At 46.0% G+C, this 18,772-nt stretch overlaps 1 protein-coding gene and 1 pseudogene across 1 annotated transcript; one reads left to right on the top strand and one right to left on the bottom strand.

Annotated features, from left to right (window-relative positions):
- Positions 1–916: 916 nt before the first annotated feature.
- LOC118634882 (polyunsaturated fatty acid lipoxygenase ALOX12-like) lies at positions 917–18,628 on the bottom strand. The gene is given in 14 exon segments (XM_036269703.1): positions 917–1,096; positions 1,222–1,392; positions 1,523–1,623; positions 9,563–9,684; positions 10,183–10,352; positions 10,572–10,658; positions 13,296–13,505; positions 14,146–14,289; positions 14,824–14,984; positions 15,229–15,332; positions 15,426–15,548; positions 15,653–15,734; positions 17,785–17,986; positions 18,494–18,628. Coding segments are annotated over 14 exon segments (1,992 nt in total).
- LOC118633996 lies at positions 5,975–7,363 on the top strand (annotated as a pseudogene).
- Positions 18,629–18,772: the final 144 nt, after the last annotated feature.

Below are 18,772 nucleotides of genomic sequence, written 5' to 3'. Positions count from 1 at the left end.
GGAGCATCGGCCTGTGGTACAGAGAGACCCAGGTTCGGTTCCCGCTAGGGGCACGTGCCTCGGTTGCAGTTTGTTGCCGGCCCTGGTTGGTCGTGCGGGTGGCAGCCACTCGATGTGTCCCTTCACATCGGTGTTTCTCTCTCTCTCTCTTCCTCTCTCTCCCTCCCGCTCTATCTGAACAAAAAATGGAAAAATGTCCTCGGGTGAGGATAAAAAAAAACAAAACATAAAAATAAATAAATCTATGGGAAATTAGATATATTTCAAGAATGAAAAGTTGTCTTAAGATGCAGGTGCAGTGCATTGACACAAATAAATCACAACAGGTTTCATTTTAATGAAAGCCGGTTTTAATATTTACATGAAAGATCAGAAATCCAAGAAAAGCCAACTCACCTCTAAAAGACAAATTGATGAATGTGTGTCATTATATAGTAAGTTATTTTAATTCTAAAGTTGTAGTAATTGTGTAACTGTGGTATAGTGTAAGACAAACATTAATGAGTATATAGAATAGGAAACTCAAAAACACTCCCATTCAAGTATGGTAACTTGATTTATATTAGATCAGTGAGAGCAGATGGGCTCGTAAATAAACTGTGCTGGTATAATAGATCCCCCCCCCCAAAAAAAAAAATAGAATTGAACAAATATATTATCATATTAACAAATCTAACCCTAATGATGATATAACAAATGGAGAAGACAAATTTTCCAGATGCACAAAAAGGCTACATGAGTAATTAGTTGATCACTTTAAGGAATGTGTTTTCAAGTTCAAGATCATCCCATGCCTCAGGCTACTGGTAAACACAGATAGAAATGAAAATAGAATGATAGCAACTCAGATCCAGAAAGACATAAAACTCCAAGGGAAAATGGTAGCCCTAGTATTGGCACATGTTCTTTGAAAGGCTCAGTTAGCAATACTGTTCTCAATGCAGCTCGGTTTTATGTATTGATAGGGAAGGTCTAGCTGCTCATTCCGAGCCACGATTTCCCTTTCCAGGTTGTCCAGATCTGTTTGAAATTGTCTTAAAATAGCCTTGGGCTCAAGGCCTGAGAAATATTCTTCTGTGTGATAACCCAGGGTTACCTGAAGGAAAAAAAGAAGATTGATCAGCTTCTAGTTCCAAGACACAGGGACCAAAGCTCAGCACCATACTCTATAATTTCTTCTCCAGTTATCAATGCCCCGGAATTCCCCAAATCCCCTCTTACCATGTTTGGCTGCTGCCATCCCACTTGCCTCATGAAAAGCATCTGAAGACAGCTCTGCTTGACATCAGGTAGTGAGCCCATCATTATGGCCATTGTCACATCTTCCTTGGTGGTAGGAGGGGGCATCCTCATTGTGCATGGGGCATTAGGGACCCAAGAGAACCAGTCCAGCTGAGGGAGGAAAAATCTAGAGTCAACCAGGAACTCTGATATGCAGGGCTCTAGCTCCCAACTCTTTCTTCTAAGCATACCCTAGACCAGGTATTTTTCCTGAGGGACCCAGGCTTTCAGCTGTCCATACCTGGCTCTGGTTGACTGCTGCATGCTGGCCAGTGCATCTGAAAATGCACATCGTAAGGAAATGACAGAGCTGAGCTCGAGACTGAAAGGAAACAGGGAAACCTAGGAGAAGAAATACCAAAGTTTAGAAACGTCAATCCTTGAAGGAGATCAGGAAATAAGAGCTGATGTCTGGAGATAACCATGTGTTCGAATATTTTTTCAAATATTATTTACCCATAATTAAGGAAGGCAACATGGATGGACCATGTGTGGACATTATGCTAAGTGATATAAGTAGACTGAGAAAGATATATATTTTATGACCTCATTTGTATGTAGAATCTAAATAAGGGGGAAAACCCCTGAGATCATAAATACAGAGAACAGACTGGCAGTTGCCAGAGGTAGGGTAAGGGTGGGTGAAATTGGAGAATGGGGTCAAAAGGTACAAACTTCCAGTTATAAAATAAATGAGTCATGGGATGTAATGTACAGCATGGTGAGTATAGTTAATAATACTGCATTGTATATTTGGACGTTGCTAAAAGGGTAGATCTTAAAAGTTCTTGTCAGAAGAAAAAATGTATAACTGTCTGGTGATGAATCTAATGTGGACTTATTGGGGTGATCATTTCATAATATATACAAACATTAAATCATTATGTTGTACTTCTGAAATTAATATAATATATATCAATTATACCTGCATTTTAAAAAATCACAAGATAAAGGCTACGACCCAAAGGTATAGGGTAAAGACTTCAGCAGGCATCTCATAGAGGATGTCCTGATGGCCGTGAATCAAGGGAAAGTATTCAGTGCGACGAGTCTTTAGGGAAATGCAACTTAAACTTACAGTAGGGACAGCTCCTGAGTAGCTAAAGTAAGAAAGACAGAAATATCTTTTTCACGTATTTGATATTATATGGAGCAACTGTAACTCAAATTCTGCTGAAAGGAGTGGAAACTGGCACAACCACGTTGGAAAAGGGTCCATAACTACTGAAGCTGAAGATTCGCGTACTTTATGATCCATCAGGTCCACAATAGGTATGAATAGAACAGGAAAACACACACAAATGTCCACAACAGCACTAATATTTACAGCCTCAAACTGGAAACAATACTAACTGCCCAACAATAGCAAAAAGGAAACATAAATGCTTCCTCAATAGATTATGACTGTCTTAGCGGTTCTCAACCTGTGGGTCGCGAACCCTTTGGGGATCAAAGGACCCTTTCACAGGGGTCGCCTATGACATAACAGTAGCAAAATTACAGTTATGAAGTAGCAACAGAAATAATTTTATGGCTAGGGGTCACCACAACATGAGGAACTGTATTAAAGGGTCGCAGCATTAGGAAGGTTGAGAATCCCTGCATGTCTGCTTATTGTTTATTTTCAGGATGGGTTAACGCTTTTCCTGTCAGAGGGCTATAGCCCTGTATTTGTTTCTTGGGTTGCTTTAATTAACTACTCCAAACTGGGTGGCTGGAGAAAAAAATGGTCCATAGTCATAAAATGGAGGTTACCACAATGATAATGAACAAACTACATGCTACATGCAACAAAGTGGGTAAATCCCAGACTAGGTGCTACCAGAATGAAACGAGACAGAAGCAAGGGTGTGCTTCTGGTTGCATTAGTGTAAGGTCAAGAAAAGTACAACTAACCCACCTAGAAGTCTAGATAGTGTGCACCTTCACGTGGGCACGACTGGAAGGACATACAAGAGGCTTCCTGAGGGGGCTGGTGAAGCTCTGACTCCTGAGCTGAGTGCTAATTACACAGGTATGTCACCTTAGTAACATCTTTAAGTTGTACACACGTGATTTCTGTACTTTTCTCTAGGTTTGTTGTATTTCAACAAAATGCTATCTCCCCTAAAGGGGTTCAGTGCTTACAGATAGCAGAGAAAGAGAAGTAATTGATTCAAGTACAGGGAGGATTCCAAAATCAGCTATCTCATTCCACTAAATATACAGGTGAGTATTTTAAAGGATAATTTCTATTATTATTCAGTTGTAGGGAGGCCAAGAGATCAGGAGATAACTGCCATGAAAAACATATTTGTAATAATCACAGATCCCAAGAGACTGGGACATGCCACACCACAAGGGGGCCACAGCCTGGGCACTGGGGTTGGGCAAGAGGCAGAGAGAGTGAGGAGAAAACTGTGGCAGGAGCCTATGCCATGGTTTCCATGAGAAGGATCAGGCAAGACAGAATAAGCAGGTTTAGGACTGGCCAGTTTCAATCATTTCAGTGGACTTGGGTGTAGGGCTGTCCCTAGTCTGGTACCTGGCCCTGGGTGATTGGGCCAGGGGAATAGAGGCTTAGAGTGTAAGAGCTCCATAAAGGTGGGGGTTGGGAATTCCTGCATATGAAAGGCACGCTCCCAGGGGAGTGGTTTGCTATATTTAAGAATTAGCTAGACCTAAGATCTGGAAACAGCCCAAATGTCCATCAGTAGACGAATGGATAAAAGAGCTGTGGTACATATACACAATGGAGTACTATGCAGCTGTAAGAAAGAAAGATCTCTTATCCTTTGAGATGACATGGAGGGACCTGGAAAGTGTCATCCTAAGCAAAACAAGCCAAACAGAGAAAGGCAAGTATCATATGATCTCACTTATTTGTGAAATATAATGAACATAACAGTCTGAGGAATGGGGTAGTCCCAGAGACATGGAAGTGGGGTACAGACTGACAATCCCCAGAAGAGAGGGTTAGTGGGGGAGAGATAAACCACAGAACTTATATACATGTATACATGAACAATGGACATGGACAACGAAGCTGTGGACAGGGCGGCGAGGGAGGGGGCGGAGGGAATCAGTGGGGGGAAAAGGAGAAACATCTGTAACAAAAATAAATTAATTAATTTTAAAAAAGGATTAGCTAGCCCTGGGAGGGGTAGGGCCTTTAGGGTCAGCAAGACCCCAAGATATCAAAGTATCCAAACCAGACTTTGGTCAAGATGGTGGTGTAGGTAAATGTGGTACTCACCTCCTCCTACAACCACATCAAAATTACAACTAAACTACAACCATCATTCAGAACCACCTGAAATCGAGCTGAATGGAAGTCCTACAACTATGGAATTAAAGAAGAAGCCACATTGAGACTAGTAGGAGGGGTGGAGGCATGGATGGGCAGGTCCCATACCCACATATGGCAGATAAAAATCAGGAGGACACCTGGGCTGGGAAGAACCTCCCTGAGGAGTGAGGCATCCCCGTCTCACACCAGGTGCCCAGCTCAGGGTTCCAGTGCTAGGAAGAGAAGTCCCCATAACTTCTGGCTGGAAAAACCAGCGGGTACTGAGGCAGAGGGAGGCTGCGGCTATGGCTGCAGGTGCCCCAGGCAGCTCCTTTTAAAAGGCCCATGCATGGACTCACTCAGACTTATTCCCTCTAATCTCAGAGGGGAGGCAACTTGAAGGGCACCAGACATGTGAGGGGAAGAACTGAGCTGTTTGGCCTTGGGAGGAGGGCTGGAGAGGCAGCTATCTCCTGGACAGAGGTGCTGGTGGAGGCTGGTGTTCCTTTGGTGAGCCCTTCCCTGGGTCGGTAGATGGCTGCCATATCTGGGACTCCAGCAACCTGGCTCATACTGTTTGTCCCACCCTGGTGATTTCCTGAGATCCACCCCACCCAAATTTCAGGCCCACTCAAGCTGTTTCCAAAGGATTTACCATAGGATTGGCCTGTCTTGGATCCTGCTTCAGAGTTTTCTAAAATCTCTCAAACAAGCATCGTCTGGTCTCAGCGAGCCCCGTACTTCTCATTAAGTGGCCCTAGGCCTGGCACTAGAAGCAGCCAGCCTTGGCTCACAACTTGGCTTTGCCTGGGCACCTCCAAGCCCAGCACAAGAAGCAGCCGTCTGCAGATCACTTTGTAGCTTATGCCAGGTAGCCCGGGATAGAACACAGGCAGTGACTGACCTTGCCCCAGAGCCAGCATACCCACTGCTCAGCTTCAGACCACATCAAAACACCACCACCCAAACACCTCCACAAATGACACACTCAGTGAGTAGACTCAGTGGGTACCAGAGCCCTGCCAAAGTAAATCTTGCTCTGTGTGGTGGGCCCCTCCACAGCTGGTCCTCCAAGGGAGTCAGAGGCCAGTGGTCAGTGGGCATAGCCAGTCCTTGCAGCTGATCAGCCTGAGTAAATCCCTCCCGTTAATGTGCCAACAGTATTCAAGACTCAATTACAACAGAAGAGTATATAGTCCACACTAGGGGTGCACCTCGAGGACCCAGCTGGGGCAATCAGGGAGGCTGTGCCACTGGACCCTACAGAATACCTACAATAATAGGCCACCCTACGAAGCCTAGAAGACATAGCAACTCTACCTACTACATAGAAACAATCACAGGGAAGTAGCCAAAATGAGGAGATAAAGAAACATGCCTCAAATGAAAGAAAAGAACAAAACTCCAGGAAAAGAACTGAACAAAATGGAGATGAGCAATCAATCACATGAAGAGTTCAAGACACTGGTTATAAGGTTACTCAAGGAACTTGGTGAGACATTTAGGGAACTTAGTGACACCTTCAAGGAACTTAAGGGGAACTCCAAGGAACTTAGTGAGAACATCAACAACATAAAAAAAAGACCAATCGGAAATGAAGGATGCACTAACTGAAATAAATAATAATTTTCAGTGAATCAATAGTAGAGTAGGTAAAGCCAAGAAGCAAACCATCGATTTGGAATATAAGGAAGCAGAAAACACCCAATCAAAACAGCAAAAAGAAAAAAGAATCAAAGAGAATGAGGATAGTGTAAGGAGTCTCTGGGACAACTTCAAGCGTGCCAATGTTCACATCATAGGGGTGCCAGAAGATGAAGAGAGAGAACAAGATATTGAAAATCTATTTGAAAAAAATAATGACAGAAAACTTCCTTAACTTGGTGAAGGAAGCAGACATACAGGTCCAGGAAGCACAGAGAGTCCCAAACAAGATGCACCCAAAGAGGTCCACACCAAGACACATCATCATCAAAATGCCAAAGGTTAAAGACAAAGAGAGAATCTTAAAAGCAGATAGAGCTCTCTTTTGTGGCACCTCGGATGTGGTCAGCTGCTTCGGGATAAAGCTGAACATTTCTTTCCCAGCCACTGGCTGCCAGAAACTCATTGAAGTGGACGATGAACGCAAACTTCGAATCTTTTATGAGAAGCGTATGGCCACAGAAGTTGCTGCTGATGCCCTAGGTGAAGAGGGCTACGTGCTTCAAACCAGTGGTGGGAACGACAAGCTTTCCCCATGAAGCAGGGCATCTGCTTCATGGCCAGGGCCGTGTTCGCCTGCTCCTGAGTAAGGGACATTCCTTCTATAGACCGAGGAGGATTGGAGAGAGGAACTGCAAATCTGTTTGGGGTTGCATTGTGGATGCCAATCTCAGTGTTCTCAATTTGGTCATTGTAAAAAAAAAAAAAGGAGAGAAAGATATTCCTGGTCTCACTGATACTACTGTGCCTCATCACCTGGGTCCCAAAAGAGCTAGCAGAATCTGAAAACTTTTCAATCTCTCTAAAGAAGATGATGTCCGCCAATATGCTGTGAGGAAGCCCCTAAACAAAGAAGGTAAGAAACCTAGGACTAAAGCACCCAAGATTCAGTGCCTTGTTACTCCACATGTCCTGCAACACAAATGTTGGTGTATTGCTCTGAAGAAACAATGTGCTAAGAAAAATAAGGAAGAGGCTGCAGAATATGCTATACTTTTGGCTAAAAGAATGAAGGAGGCGAAAGAAATGCACGAGGAACAGATCGCCAAGAGACGTAGGCTGTCCTCTCCGGGAGCTTCTACCTCTAAGTCTGAGTCCAGTCAAAAATGAGCTTTTCTAAGAGTAACAAATAAATAAGAAACATCAAATCTGAAAAAAAAAAAAAAAAAAAGCCGATAGAGAAAAGCAGTTCATTACCTATCAAGGAGTTCCCCTAAGACTGTCAGATGATTTCTCAAAAGAAACTTTGCAGGCCAGAAAGGAGTGGCAAGAGATATTCAAGGTGGTGGAAAGCAATGACCTACAACCAAGATTACTCTGTCCTGCAAAACTATCATTTAGCAATGGACATATCAAGAGTTTCCCAGACAAGAAAAAGCAAAAAGAGTTCATCACCACAAAACCAGTATTAAATGAAATGTTGAAGGGTCTTCTTGAAGGAGAAGAAGAACAAAAATATGAAGAATAAAATGGCGAATAATACATATCTATCAGCAATTGAATACAAACAAAATGAGCAAGCACAACAGAAACAGACTCCTAGATACAGAGTATTTTTTGTTGCTTGCCAGATCGGAAGGGGCTGGATGGATGGTTGGAAAAGATGAAGGAATTAAGAAGTACAAATTGGTTGTTAGACTGATGAACCTCAAAGGGAAGGGGGGGAGGGCAGGATGAGATAAACCAAAGAACTTCTATGCATATATGTGTAACCAATGGACACCGACAATAGTGTGAGGAAGGCAGGAGGGGGGCGGGATTGGGAAGGAGAGGGTCAATGGGGAAAAAGGGGGAGAACAACATTCAACAATAAAGATGAGTTTTAAAAAAAAAAAAAAAAAGTATCCAGACTGCCACACTGCAGAGTAAACAGACATAATGAAGCAGTGAGATGGGATCATAGACTTAGGTGCCTGAACAAGGTCATCTACTACAGGGTAGAGTCTGGACTCTCCTATTTCACATGCTGATCATATTGGGGAGGTATTTTTGGGGGGATCGAGCATATGATTCAACTCATCTAACACGATGTACTGTGCACCTCTCAGCACTGTCACACATTATAGCACTTGGGTCTCAAAAATTCTGTCATGGAAAGAGGTGAGGATGGTGGGTAAATATTATGTCCACTTTAGATGTAAGGAAACTAAAAGTCAAAGAGAAAGAGGTCAAATGCATGGCTCAGGTCACATGGATGAGAAGAGGCAGAAAGCAGTGCTTTAAAACAAACTCTAGCTGTGACCTTTAATGAGAATGATGAGAGAGTGATAGAGCAAAGAGAATATTGAAAGTTGAGGGAGAAGAATGGGGGAATCCGATTAAAGCTTATATGTGGCTGTATTCTATAAATGCTTAAGGTGAATATTTCATGAGAAGAAGACGGCCAGGGAGAGAAGGAAGCATCGTTGGGAGCATGGGATGCTTGAACAACAGCACTGAAAAACACCAGAGAACACTTGGTCCTGGACCGGTTGAGAGGTGAGGGAGGGTGGGTGCCCAGACCTCCCAAGGGAAGCCTCCTCCCAAGTATCTGGCATTGATATATTGAACCCTCCATCCCCAAGGCCTGGCCACAATGGCTTCCTAGTAAATGTCTGTACTTGTCCCACAGTCTAGGACAGGATTCAAGGTGTTGGTGTGAAGTATGAGGGGACAAGGCCTGAAGGACAATCAGACAGACCAGGCTAGCCCATGTGTGCCAGAGAGAGGAGAAGGAAACTAGGAAAAGCTCAAGAAAGCTATTTCTTCTTCACAGATGAACATGTGCAGTGGGAGAACTAAAGGTAGATCCTAGTGAGGGAATGAACTGGCCGGAGGAAACCGAGATTTAGTTTGCACCTAGAAATGACCTTGCACAGTGTGCCTGGACCCTCTGTGTGTGCTGGACAGTAGCAGGCAGGTGGAGAGCAAGGGACAGGCAGAGAGGGTCATCCTGGACTGTGGTGGGAAATGTTTTCCCATGTATATTCCCAGGAAGAGCATCAGAGAGCACAAGCAGGGCCTGGGCAGATCACCACTGGCTGTGGTTCTGGACCCACTGGGCCCCATGCTGCGGCAGGTGGGAGCACCTGAGACAAGGCATGGGGGATGGACATAAAGGCTGATGGCCAGGACCTCTGAGGAGGACAATCCTTGAGTTTCTAGAATTGTCCTGAGTCTTACGAGGTGGGAATAGGATCCAGATGCTTCATGTGTGTGTGTGGGGGGGGGGGTTGGGAGGGTTGGGGTCATGTCCCCAGAAGGGCAAGGCTGAGAAGGGGCACTGGGCAGAGTGTCCAAGGAGCTCTCTTCTCTGTGGAGGGACCTCACCTTGGTCCTGGGCCTGGCACAGCCCCACCTCAGTGATCTCCCGACACCAGGCCTGCAGCTCAGGGTCCCCTCTCACGGCGTCATCGTCATGGTAGAAGAGGTGGATGATCCCTTCCACGTACCTGCCCAGAGGAGAGGGGACCTCAGCTCTGCCAGAGGACAAGACTGTAGCCTCTGACCACTACTCCTTTTCTGTGGCCTCTGCCCAGCTGACTCTCAACTGTGTCTGGGGACAGATCTTACAGAACTTACTTTTTGGGTCATCCTTGAGCTCTTTCTACACACTAGGTTAGAAAGGAAGGAAATGTGGGTCATTAGTTTAAGAGTTCCCTACACATGATTAGTAACCATTCTTTCTAACAACACCCTGTTTCTTCTAGATCCTGTCTCCCCATTCACAGCCTTCCCAACCTAGGCTCTCTGCCTTTATTCCACTTTCCTCCTTTTCAGATGCTACCCACTGCCTGCTCACCCTTCATCTCTCCCAGGCTGAGCCCTCTGCTCCTCCTGTCTGGACTTTCCTGTTTGATCTTCCTATTGCCCCAAGCTGACCTCAGGCCAGAGCGCCATTCTCCCTCTCCCCAGAGCCCCTTCATTTCTCAGCTCCCACTCTCACCCACCGGGCAATGATCTCCCAGAGCCGTAAAGCATCCTGGGCATAGAGGGCACTTGGGATTCCCAGCAGGCCCCGGTCAGCCAGATCTTCAGGAGCACAGAGGGAGCGGTAGGTCAGCTGAGCCAGGGCCCGACGCATCAACTGCACGTGGCCCCCTCCACCGATGCTCGCAGCCTGGAATTTGAGAGTGGACAGGTCTTGAGGGATAAAAGAAGAGCTGCAGAATCTTGCCACAGATTCAGAGATAGGTTTCACAAAATTAAAGTATAAAAGGGACAGGCTCATGAGTTTAAGGGTCAGGACATTCATATTAGGTGGTCTGAGTCTGCAGGTGGCAGGAGATTATAAAATGATGAACAATTAGGCAACCCCATGCCCCCATGTCCTCTTTACCTGATTAAATACTCCACTCTCTGAGTCTAATTGGTTCCGTGCCCTGACGTTGAGCTCCACGGTGTTGCGGGTGTGTGGGATCAGGAGCTGGAAAATGGAAATTAGAGGGGGTAGTTAATGGAGACCACACTTGGGTCCTTCCTTGTAGGGAGTAACACTCAGCATGGTGACTTTCTCTCCTGTTGATGCTTTTCTCCCTGTAAGTGCCTTTGCAGGCTGGTCTCCCTCTGCTTCTATGATCACTAACTCTCATGCTTCCACAACTCTACTGTGATGGGTCTCTGGGGCTAGACTGACTTGGGTGTGAGTCCATGCTTAATCACTCACTTTGACACTTGTTCAAGGTAATAACCCCCCTTAATGTCAATCTCCTCATCTGTCAGCAAGGATGATAATAGGTCTCCTAAGTCAGGTGCTGTGATGATGCTTACATGAGTGATGTACAAAGAGTGTTTGGCTTAGTGCCTGGCACACAGAAGCATTGATTAGGAGATGTTATCATTACCTTTATTGTATCCGCCTTGAATGTCATTGTCCATTTAGAATCTACCTCTTAGTTTTTGATATTGTTTGATGCTTCCTCCATCATTCACATCTCCTCATTCCTTACACAGCCTCTCTGCTCATACTCAAAGTTCCTCCTCTAATTGCTTATTGTTTTACTCTTGAACTCTTTTGGGAAAAGGGTACTTTCAGTCAAAATTTTAGGAGCCATATCAAGCTACCTGCTTAAGCACAAGTATTTTGTCATCAAATCTGTTCCCGATCCCAACTGTCCCCTCTTTCCTGCTTTTTGTTGTTGTGGTGGTGGTTTTTTTGGTTTTTCTTTTACCTATTTTTAAAACTACACCTGATTCTGACGTGTGCTTTTTTTTTTTTATCTTAGATGATTTTATGTCATTTTAACCCGATTGATATATACGATTCAGACTGTTTGGGTATTGATCAGAGCTTTCTGATGCTGGAAAAGGGGAGGAACACAAGTGATCTCCCCGTATGAAGATAACAAGGAAGTTCATATTGTTCTTTTCAGAGAGTTCATGGAGGGATGCCAGTGTCACAGAAAATACAAAGACCACAGCAAGGAAGAAAGAACCTAGAACAGAGTTCCGAATAGTAATGATAGTAATGATGGTGATAACCAAAATAACAGCAGATTTTTATGCATTTAGTCCATAATGCTTTCATAATCTAACAATGGAGATCTTGTTATCCTCCGTCAGAGATGAGGACCCTGAGCACACACCTGGTAAGTTCTGACACCAGGAGTCAGGCTTCAGACCCCAGCATTCTGAATCCAGAGCCTGCACAGGTAACCTTGGTAACTTCTGCAGGCTTAGCCCTCCCAGGTGTTCTAACAAAGACTGTCTGCCATGGGATGAACTTGTTATGGGGAGGGAATATGAGTGTGGTTGGGGGCTGATCTAATAAAGGAGGATTTGAAGTGTAAAAGTAAATGTAAGTGATTCAAGTTAGGAAGGAGATGGTGATGCACAGGTATCAAGGGGTTATCAAATCTAAGATCCCATGAACTACATTAGTAGCTATTTTGTCTGTTTCTTCAGAACCCCAAACATCCACAGTTCAGGGGAGGATTAGGGTGAGAACTCCCAGGGACATTACAGTCCAGATGTTCTGCCAAATACTCGTTTGCATACCTTACCAACACTCCAAACTCTGCATCTAAAGCTCAACGCCTCATCTTTGCCCCCAAACTAGCTACACTGTTTCTGACCACTGCTCTGGTTCACAGGCTAATAGATGTTTGTCCCCTCCTCTGCCCTGTTTCCTGTAACCAAGTGCCATGGAGATTTGGAAAACAATTTTAAAACAAGCACAAGTCCTATTTTGCTGCCTTCTGCCTAGCAATAGACACTGACTCACTGTTGATAACATTACAGTATGTCATTACTTACAACATTACTTGGTAAGTAGGACAGCATGCAGTTTGTGAGCTCCTAGGTCTAACAGTGCTGGGACCTCCAACCTTTCTCTCCACTATCACACAGGCACACTGCAAGTACTGTGCCCTCCCTTCTACCCTGTCACCACCATGCTAGTGTACACCCTTAGTCACCTCACTTTTGGGTAGATGTCAGTGAGTAGCTGGGCTGCTATCCTTTCCCTTTTATCTTGTGCTCCTCATAACCTTCGGTTGTAGTAGCACATTCTCCATCAGTACTACAGTGATTATAGCTGTCTCTTGTGGTTTCATACTCTATTCCCAGATATTGTTCTCTGGCTGTTTCTCATGTCTAACACATGTCTTCACGGCTAAATGGTAAAACTCCTAAGGCAGAAGCAACATTTTTGTTTAACAAGTTATGTTATATTCCTACTCTCCTCCAGATCCATTGCTGGAGAACTGACTTGCAATATGTGTGGGAAAATGCTAAATGACTTGACTTAGTAGGATAGATGGGACCTATATTTATTATTTCTTATAACTGTATGTGAATCTATAATTAACTCAAAATTTAAAAAATTTAAACATGAAACTATAACCACAAGATTCAAGGTCTAGCCATAATTATCTATTTCTTGTCTCAATCCACCTATGAAGATTCTTTGCTGTAATACCAATCAATGCTTGATGATTGCAAAGCAGGTTTGTTACATGTTCCCACACAGATGGCTCAGGCTTTTTAAATCCTACAGAGCTGCTAGGTTGCTTCCTTTCTATGAAATGTAAGCAAGATGGGACATGGAGGGTAGAGGATGTACCTTGAAGACAGGGTGCAGTCCTGGGAGGCACCTCATGGTGGCCACAATGATGACCTCAGCCAGCAGGTGAGTGTTCAGGAAGTGATACTGGAGCTCTTGAAGTTGGATATCTGAACTTCGGACCCAGCACTTTGCCAGGAGCCAGGCAAGTGGAGGATCTGAGGGTAAGAACAGTGGTGGGGTGGGGCAGCTGCAGTCGGGAGGCTGGATCTGCAATAAAGAGGAATTAAGCATTCATTGACCTCATCAGATGTTAGACAGTAGGCTTAGTGTTCCAGGGGAAACTATTGACTAAGATGATTGCTTCCCAGGGGGTTATAATCTAGTAGGAGGAATGAGGACCCTTCCATTTGTCCTCTCACTAGCTGTGGGAAAGGACAAGTGCCATGGTGGTCAGGTTCAAAGCAGGAGGAACTGGAAAGCAGAAGTCCAGTATGACTGGAGAAACCTGATGAGGGTGTGGGTTAGGATGGTAGAACAGGAAAGGGAAGCTGGATGTGTGAAATACTTGATGGTTCTCATCAACTGATTGATGAGAATAGTAAGAGTGAAAATGCACTAAAACCAAGAGTGAAAAGATGTCTAAGCAAGAAGGGGTATTCCACAGATTCAAAGGTCAGAAAGAGATTGAGTAGCCTTAGGGTGAGAACCAACAGAGACCAGTATGACTCTCAAAAAGGTAATTTCAGATGAGTAGTGAGCAGGCTGTAAGGCAGAAAGGAGAGATTGGAGAAAAGGACAGGTCTCACTGAGTGAGGCAGGGGTGGGGGGCAAGAACTAGCACTCTTTATCTCTGGGCAGGACTTGAGGTGAGCAGAATGTTGGGAGGAGAATGCCCAGGGCACCTCACCTGGATGACCATGGGCCGCAGCTTCCCACTGGGTTCCATCTTCAGCATGACAAGGGGGGCAGCCAGGTACTGCTTCTCTCCTTGGATCTCGTTGGCTGGAATTCCATCCAGCAGGATAAAGTCTGCTTGAAATAGGGAACTGTTCTGGGGAAAGAAGTTCAGAGTCTATTCAGGATGGCCAGGGCCAAGGGGAAGAAATGTAATAACATTCAGTCTGCTTTCCTGCCATTTTCCTACATCAGTACCAGAATTCTACTGACTGAGAGGAAGGAAGCATGCAGAACATTTAGTCCAAGCCATCTTATTTCACAGTGAGAAAAGAGTAAAATGAGAGGAGTCTTCCCCAAGGACCTGTCGATTCACAGTGGCAGTGGGGGTTTTAAGACATATATGACCAATTCACTTTGCACACAGGCATGCTAAGCTCTCCCTTGTCAAGGTGTCCAGGCTCCTTCCCTCATCATATCCTAATTTCCTGCTCCTCTGTCTGGCAGCCACCTGTCTCATACTTTCCCCTGCATGCTTTATCACCTCTGGTCTTTCCAGCAGAGGACTCTGCAAACAAGGACAGTAGGTTACCACAGCCTCCCTTCCCTGACTCACCTTTGGTCCCTCCCCCTCACCACTTCGCATCCCCACACAGACTAGGAGAAGACTGCAGAGGGCTGGAGGGTGTACCTGGAGTTCTTTTTCCAACTGGGCCCGAAGCTCCTCCATCCCTGAGGGCAGCACCAGCCGGGAGGGCAGAGAGGTGGAGCGTCTCAACAGCATGGGGTTGGCGCCATTGAGGAACTGGTAGCCAAAAAGCTCATCATCCTGCCAGCCCTGGTGAACCTTCTCTGTGGTGTCAGGGTGGAGGGTAGAAGAAGGATATTCACCACAACCCCATGTCCCTCTCCCTTAGGGTTTAATACAGCAATTCAGGCATAGGATCACCCTTTATCCAGCTCCTGTCTTTTCCTATTGAGAAATGACCATCCATAATATCTTATCATCTGGGAACTACCTATAAAGGACCATGGAATGTGAAGTCTGGGACATCAAAAAGGCTATCAAGGAACACAGGCCTATGGGAATACTGACCACAAATGGTGCTTGTGGGGTCCCAGTAGATCTGATCAAAATCCTCTAGAGTGTTCCAGGACTTCAGAAGAGTGTAAACACGTTTAAGAACCATCTCCAAAACCCTAGGACAGATATCAAGGATGACACCATCAAGTCACCAAATCCCGTCTGTTCCTGGATCCACCACTCCCCACTCCATTAAGATCTTTTCTCACCCTGTCATCGCTCTTCGTTCATAGTCAGTCTTCTTCCCACTATGAAATGTCAAATCTATGGGCAGATCCTTCTCAGAGTCCGCAGCTATGTTCAGGGGTAACCCTTCCTTCCAGGTGCCCCAACTAGAAGACGAAGGAAAAAGTTCAGAGAGGAAGTAGGGTTCAGTGATGGTGGCAGGAACAGAGAAGGGGTGGAAAAATCAGGAGGGTTATGGGTGGGTGGTTACCAGTAGATCAGCTGTCTTTCCTTCAGTTCTTCTTCTCAATGCTTCTGGAATTTGTCCCAGGTACTCTTTACTGCCAGGCGTGCTGGGAGGACAATTGATCATATAGATTTGTCCAATTTGTGCTATCTATGACTTGATCTAATCTCTTTCTGGATTGTATTACATCATATGCGTGCTTTTTCTCTGGTTCTACCTCAACTGATGTATTCCAAAGTCTCTTATCTTTGCCCTATTCCTGATTTCACCTATTTCAGCTCCATATTTGTCCTTAAGCAAAATCCCAATTTTTCTCCCTTTCTTGTTCTTTAAGTCAAATTCCCCTACTTGTCCCTATAGATGATTATAAATTTTCTTCTTAATCACTTGCCATGTCCAAGCTATCCCATATTATCATGTATTACTTTTACATCTCAGCTATACTAGCCTTTCCCTTTCTATTACCTTCACCTGTCCTCCAATTGACATGTTTCATATTAATCATACTTATGCACCCTGCTCTTCCCTGTCCCCACCCCCACCTGATTCCTGGGACAAAAATTCTATGTGTGCTCCCTTCAACCATTCCATCTCAGCTGTCTTAGGCAACAAATAGTTCCAAGTTGCTATGCTTACCTGGCTCCATCTCACCTAGCCTCACCACCACAGAGTTTATATTTGTTAAACTGACTTATCCTCTTGTCACCTGTACTTATATTGTTCCTCAAAGACACCTATTTCATGTTTCCACTTTTAAAATTAAATGTATTGGGACCTAGCTGGTTTGTCTGAGCAGTTAGAGCATCGGCCTGTGGTCCAGAGAGACCCAGATTCGGTTCCTGCTAAGGGCATGTACCTGGGTTGCAATTTGTCCCCTGCCCTGGTTGGGTCATGCGGGTGGTGACCACTCAATGTGTCCCTTTCATGTCGATGTTTCTCTCTCTCTCTTCTTCTCTCTCCCTCCCGCTCTATCTGAACAAAGAATGGAAAAATGTCCTCCGGTGAGGATAAAAAAAAATACCCATAAAATTAAATTTATTGGGATAATATTGATTAATAGCATAATTTAAATTTCTGGTGTACAGTCTTATAATACGACATTTTTATACTCTGAGTGTGCTCACCCCCCATAATCTAGTCTCCTTCTGTTCCCCCTCTTCCCTCTGGTAACCACCATTCTGTTGTCTGTATCTATGAGTTTGTATGTTTGTTTGTTCATTTGTTGCTTTTTGTTTTATAGCCATTCATCTTTTTAATGGCTGATTAGTTTCCATTCTTACTTACCCTTATTTTCTTTTTTTTATTTTATTTTTGTTACAGATGTTTCTCCTTTTTTACCCCATTGACACCCTCCTCTCCATCCCCTCCCCTGCCCCGCCCTGGCTTTGTTTCCCATGCCCATTGGTTATGCATACATGCATATAAGTTCTCTCTGTGGTTTATCTCTTCCCTCCCTCCACCACCCCCTCTTCTGAGGGTTGTCAGTCTGTACCCTACTTTCACGTCTCTGGGTCTACCCTATTCCTCAGACTGTTATGTTCATTATATTCCACATATAAGTGAGATCATATGGTATTTGTCTTACCCTTATTTTCAATTGTGTCTCTAGTCGTATATCCCCTCCATGTGTCTCACAGCAACAAATTCCATATTGCCCCTGCCCAGTCAACCCCACCCCAGTCAGTGTGCTCCCTGCTCTCACAGCGGTCCTTCGTGTTCTCCCAAACTAGCTCTCCAGTCTTGTCATGTAGTGTTTCCCTTCCTTATCTCCTCTCAGGGGTCACATCCACCATGTTGTTCCATGTGCCATCCTCACCCGTCCCAGCCCTAACCTGTTCCCAGTCACACAGAGCTCTCCTTGCCACTGTCCTTGGGCTCCTCTGTTCCCAGCATTGCTGCAACTCCATTCCCTGCGCTCACCTTCTCCGCAGGTGGGAGCTACATACACATCACTATTTTCCGGTCAGTCCCACTCCAGCCTTTCTAATTCTATGTATAACTTTGGCACTTTGTAACTTTCCCCTGGTTTCCTGTGTTGTCCACCCTTAACCTGCTGAGCAAGCTCTGTTTCAAGCCCCTCGGACCTTCCGCAGTGCTAGCCCTGCCCACTCAGTAGTCCCGAGGCCCTGCACCCACTTCCCTGAGGCGCCCCTCACCGGTGCCCTCAGGCAGGCTCAGCACTCCCTCGCCCTGCACCCAGCGGTAGCACGGGAAGGCGGCCTCCGCGCTGTCGCCGGGACCCTGCACCGTGATGCGGTCGCAGAACCACGCGTCGTCCACCAGGGAGTGGTGTTTGCGCAGCTTCACGAACTGCAGTGGCCCCAAGTCCTCGGGGACGTCTTGCTCAAACTCCTCCACCTGTGGGCACCAGAACCTGCTGAGACTTAGTAGCGGGGACCTGGGGGAGGATTTTTACTGGGGGTGCAGGGGTCCTTTGTGGAGTCTGGTGACAAGGCCTCCAAAGACTGCATTCCCTCCTCCCACGCAGATGCCTAGTCGCACCGGAAGGGACGCGGGGCGAAGACAGAGGTGTCTTGAACTGAGGGAACTGAGCAGCATCACCTACACCCGCCAGCAAGCTGAGCTCTTACCGCGCTGGCGCTCTCTGAGGACCTCCCCACTTTGAACACAGTTTCCATAGTGACGCTTGCCTGAGGTCACTTGGGAAAGGAGTGAAGGCTGCCCGGACAAAGGTCTGGGCCATGGCTCTGACTCTCTCACCACCCAGGGGCAGTTGTCCCTTCTCCCAGGTAGTCCTGGGGGAGTGGTGGCACTGTCACTGGCTCCCCAGCCTCCCGTGTCCCGCCCTCCCTTACGCTAGGAGCCAGGCCCGGGCGGGCTCTGAGTCCCCGCGCCCCCACCAACCTGGCCCCGCGCCGGCCGCAGCTGCAGCTGCAGCTCCGCCTCCCCGCGCTCCCCGACCAGCCACAGCTGCACGCGGTTGAACGACCCAGAGAAGGCCCAGGCGCCGGTGGCCACGCGGATGCGGTAGCGGACCATGGCAGCGGGTGGGCTCGACTGGGCGTCAGAGGCTCCGTTACTGATACCAGAGAAAGACTCTGCGCCAGGCTTCGTCCTGGTGCCTGCAGGACACGTCCAGGGCTTTATAAAGCAGAACTGTGTGCCACCCACTGCAGGGTTGGT

The sequence above is a fragment of the Molossus molossus genome, unplaced genomic scaffold, assembly GCF_014108415.1.
Source record: "Molossus molossus isolate mMolMol1 unplaced genomic scaffold, mMolMol1.p scaffold_m16_p_19, whole genome shotgun sequence".
Taxonomy (NCBI): Eukaryota; Metazoa; Chordata; class Mammalia; order Chiroptera; family Molossidae; genus Molossus; species Molossus molossus.
This window is presented reverse-complemented; position numbering and strand designations above follow the sequence as displayed.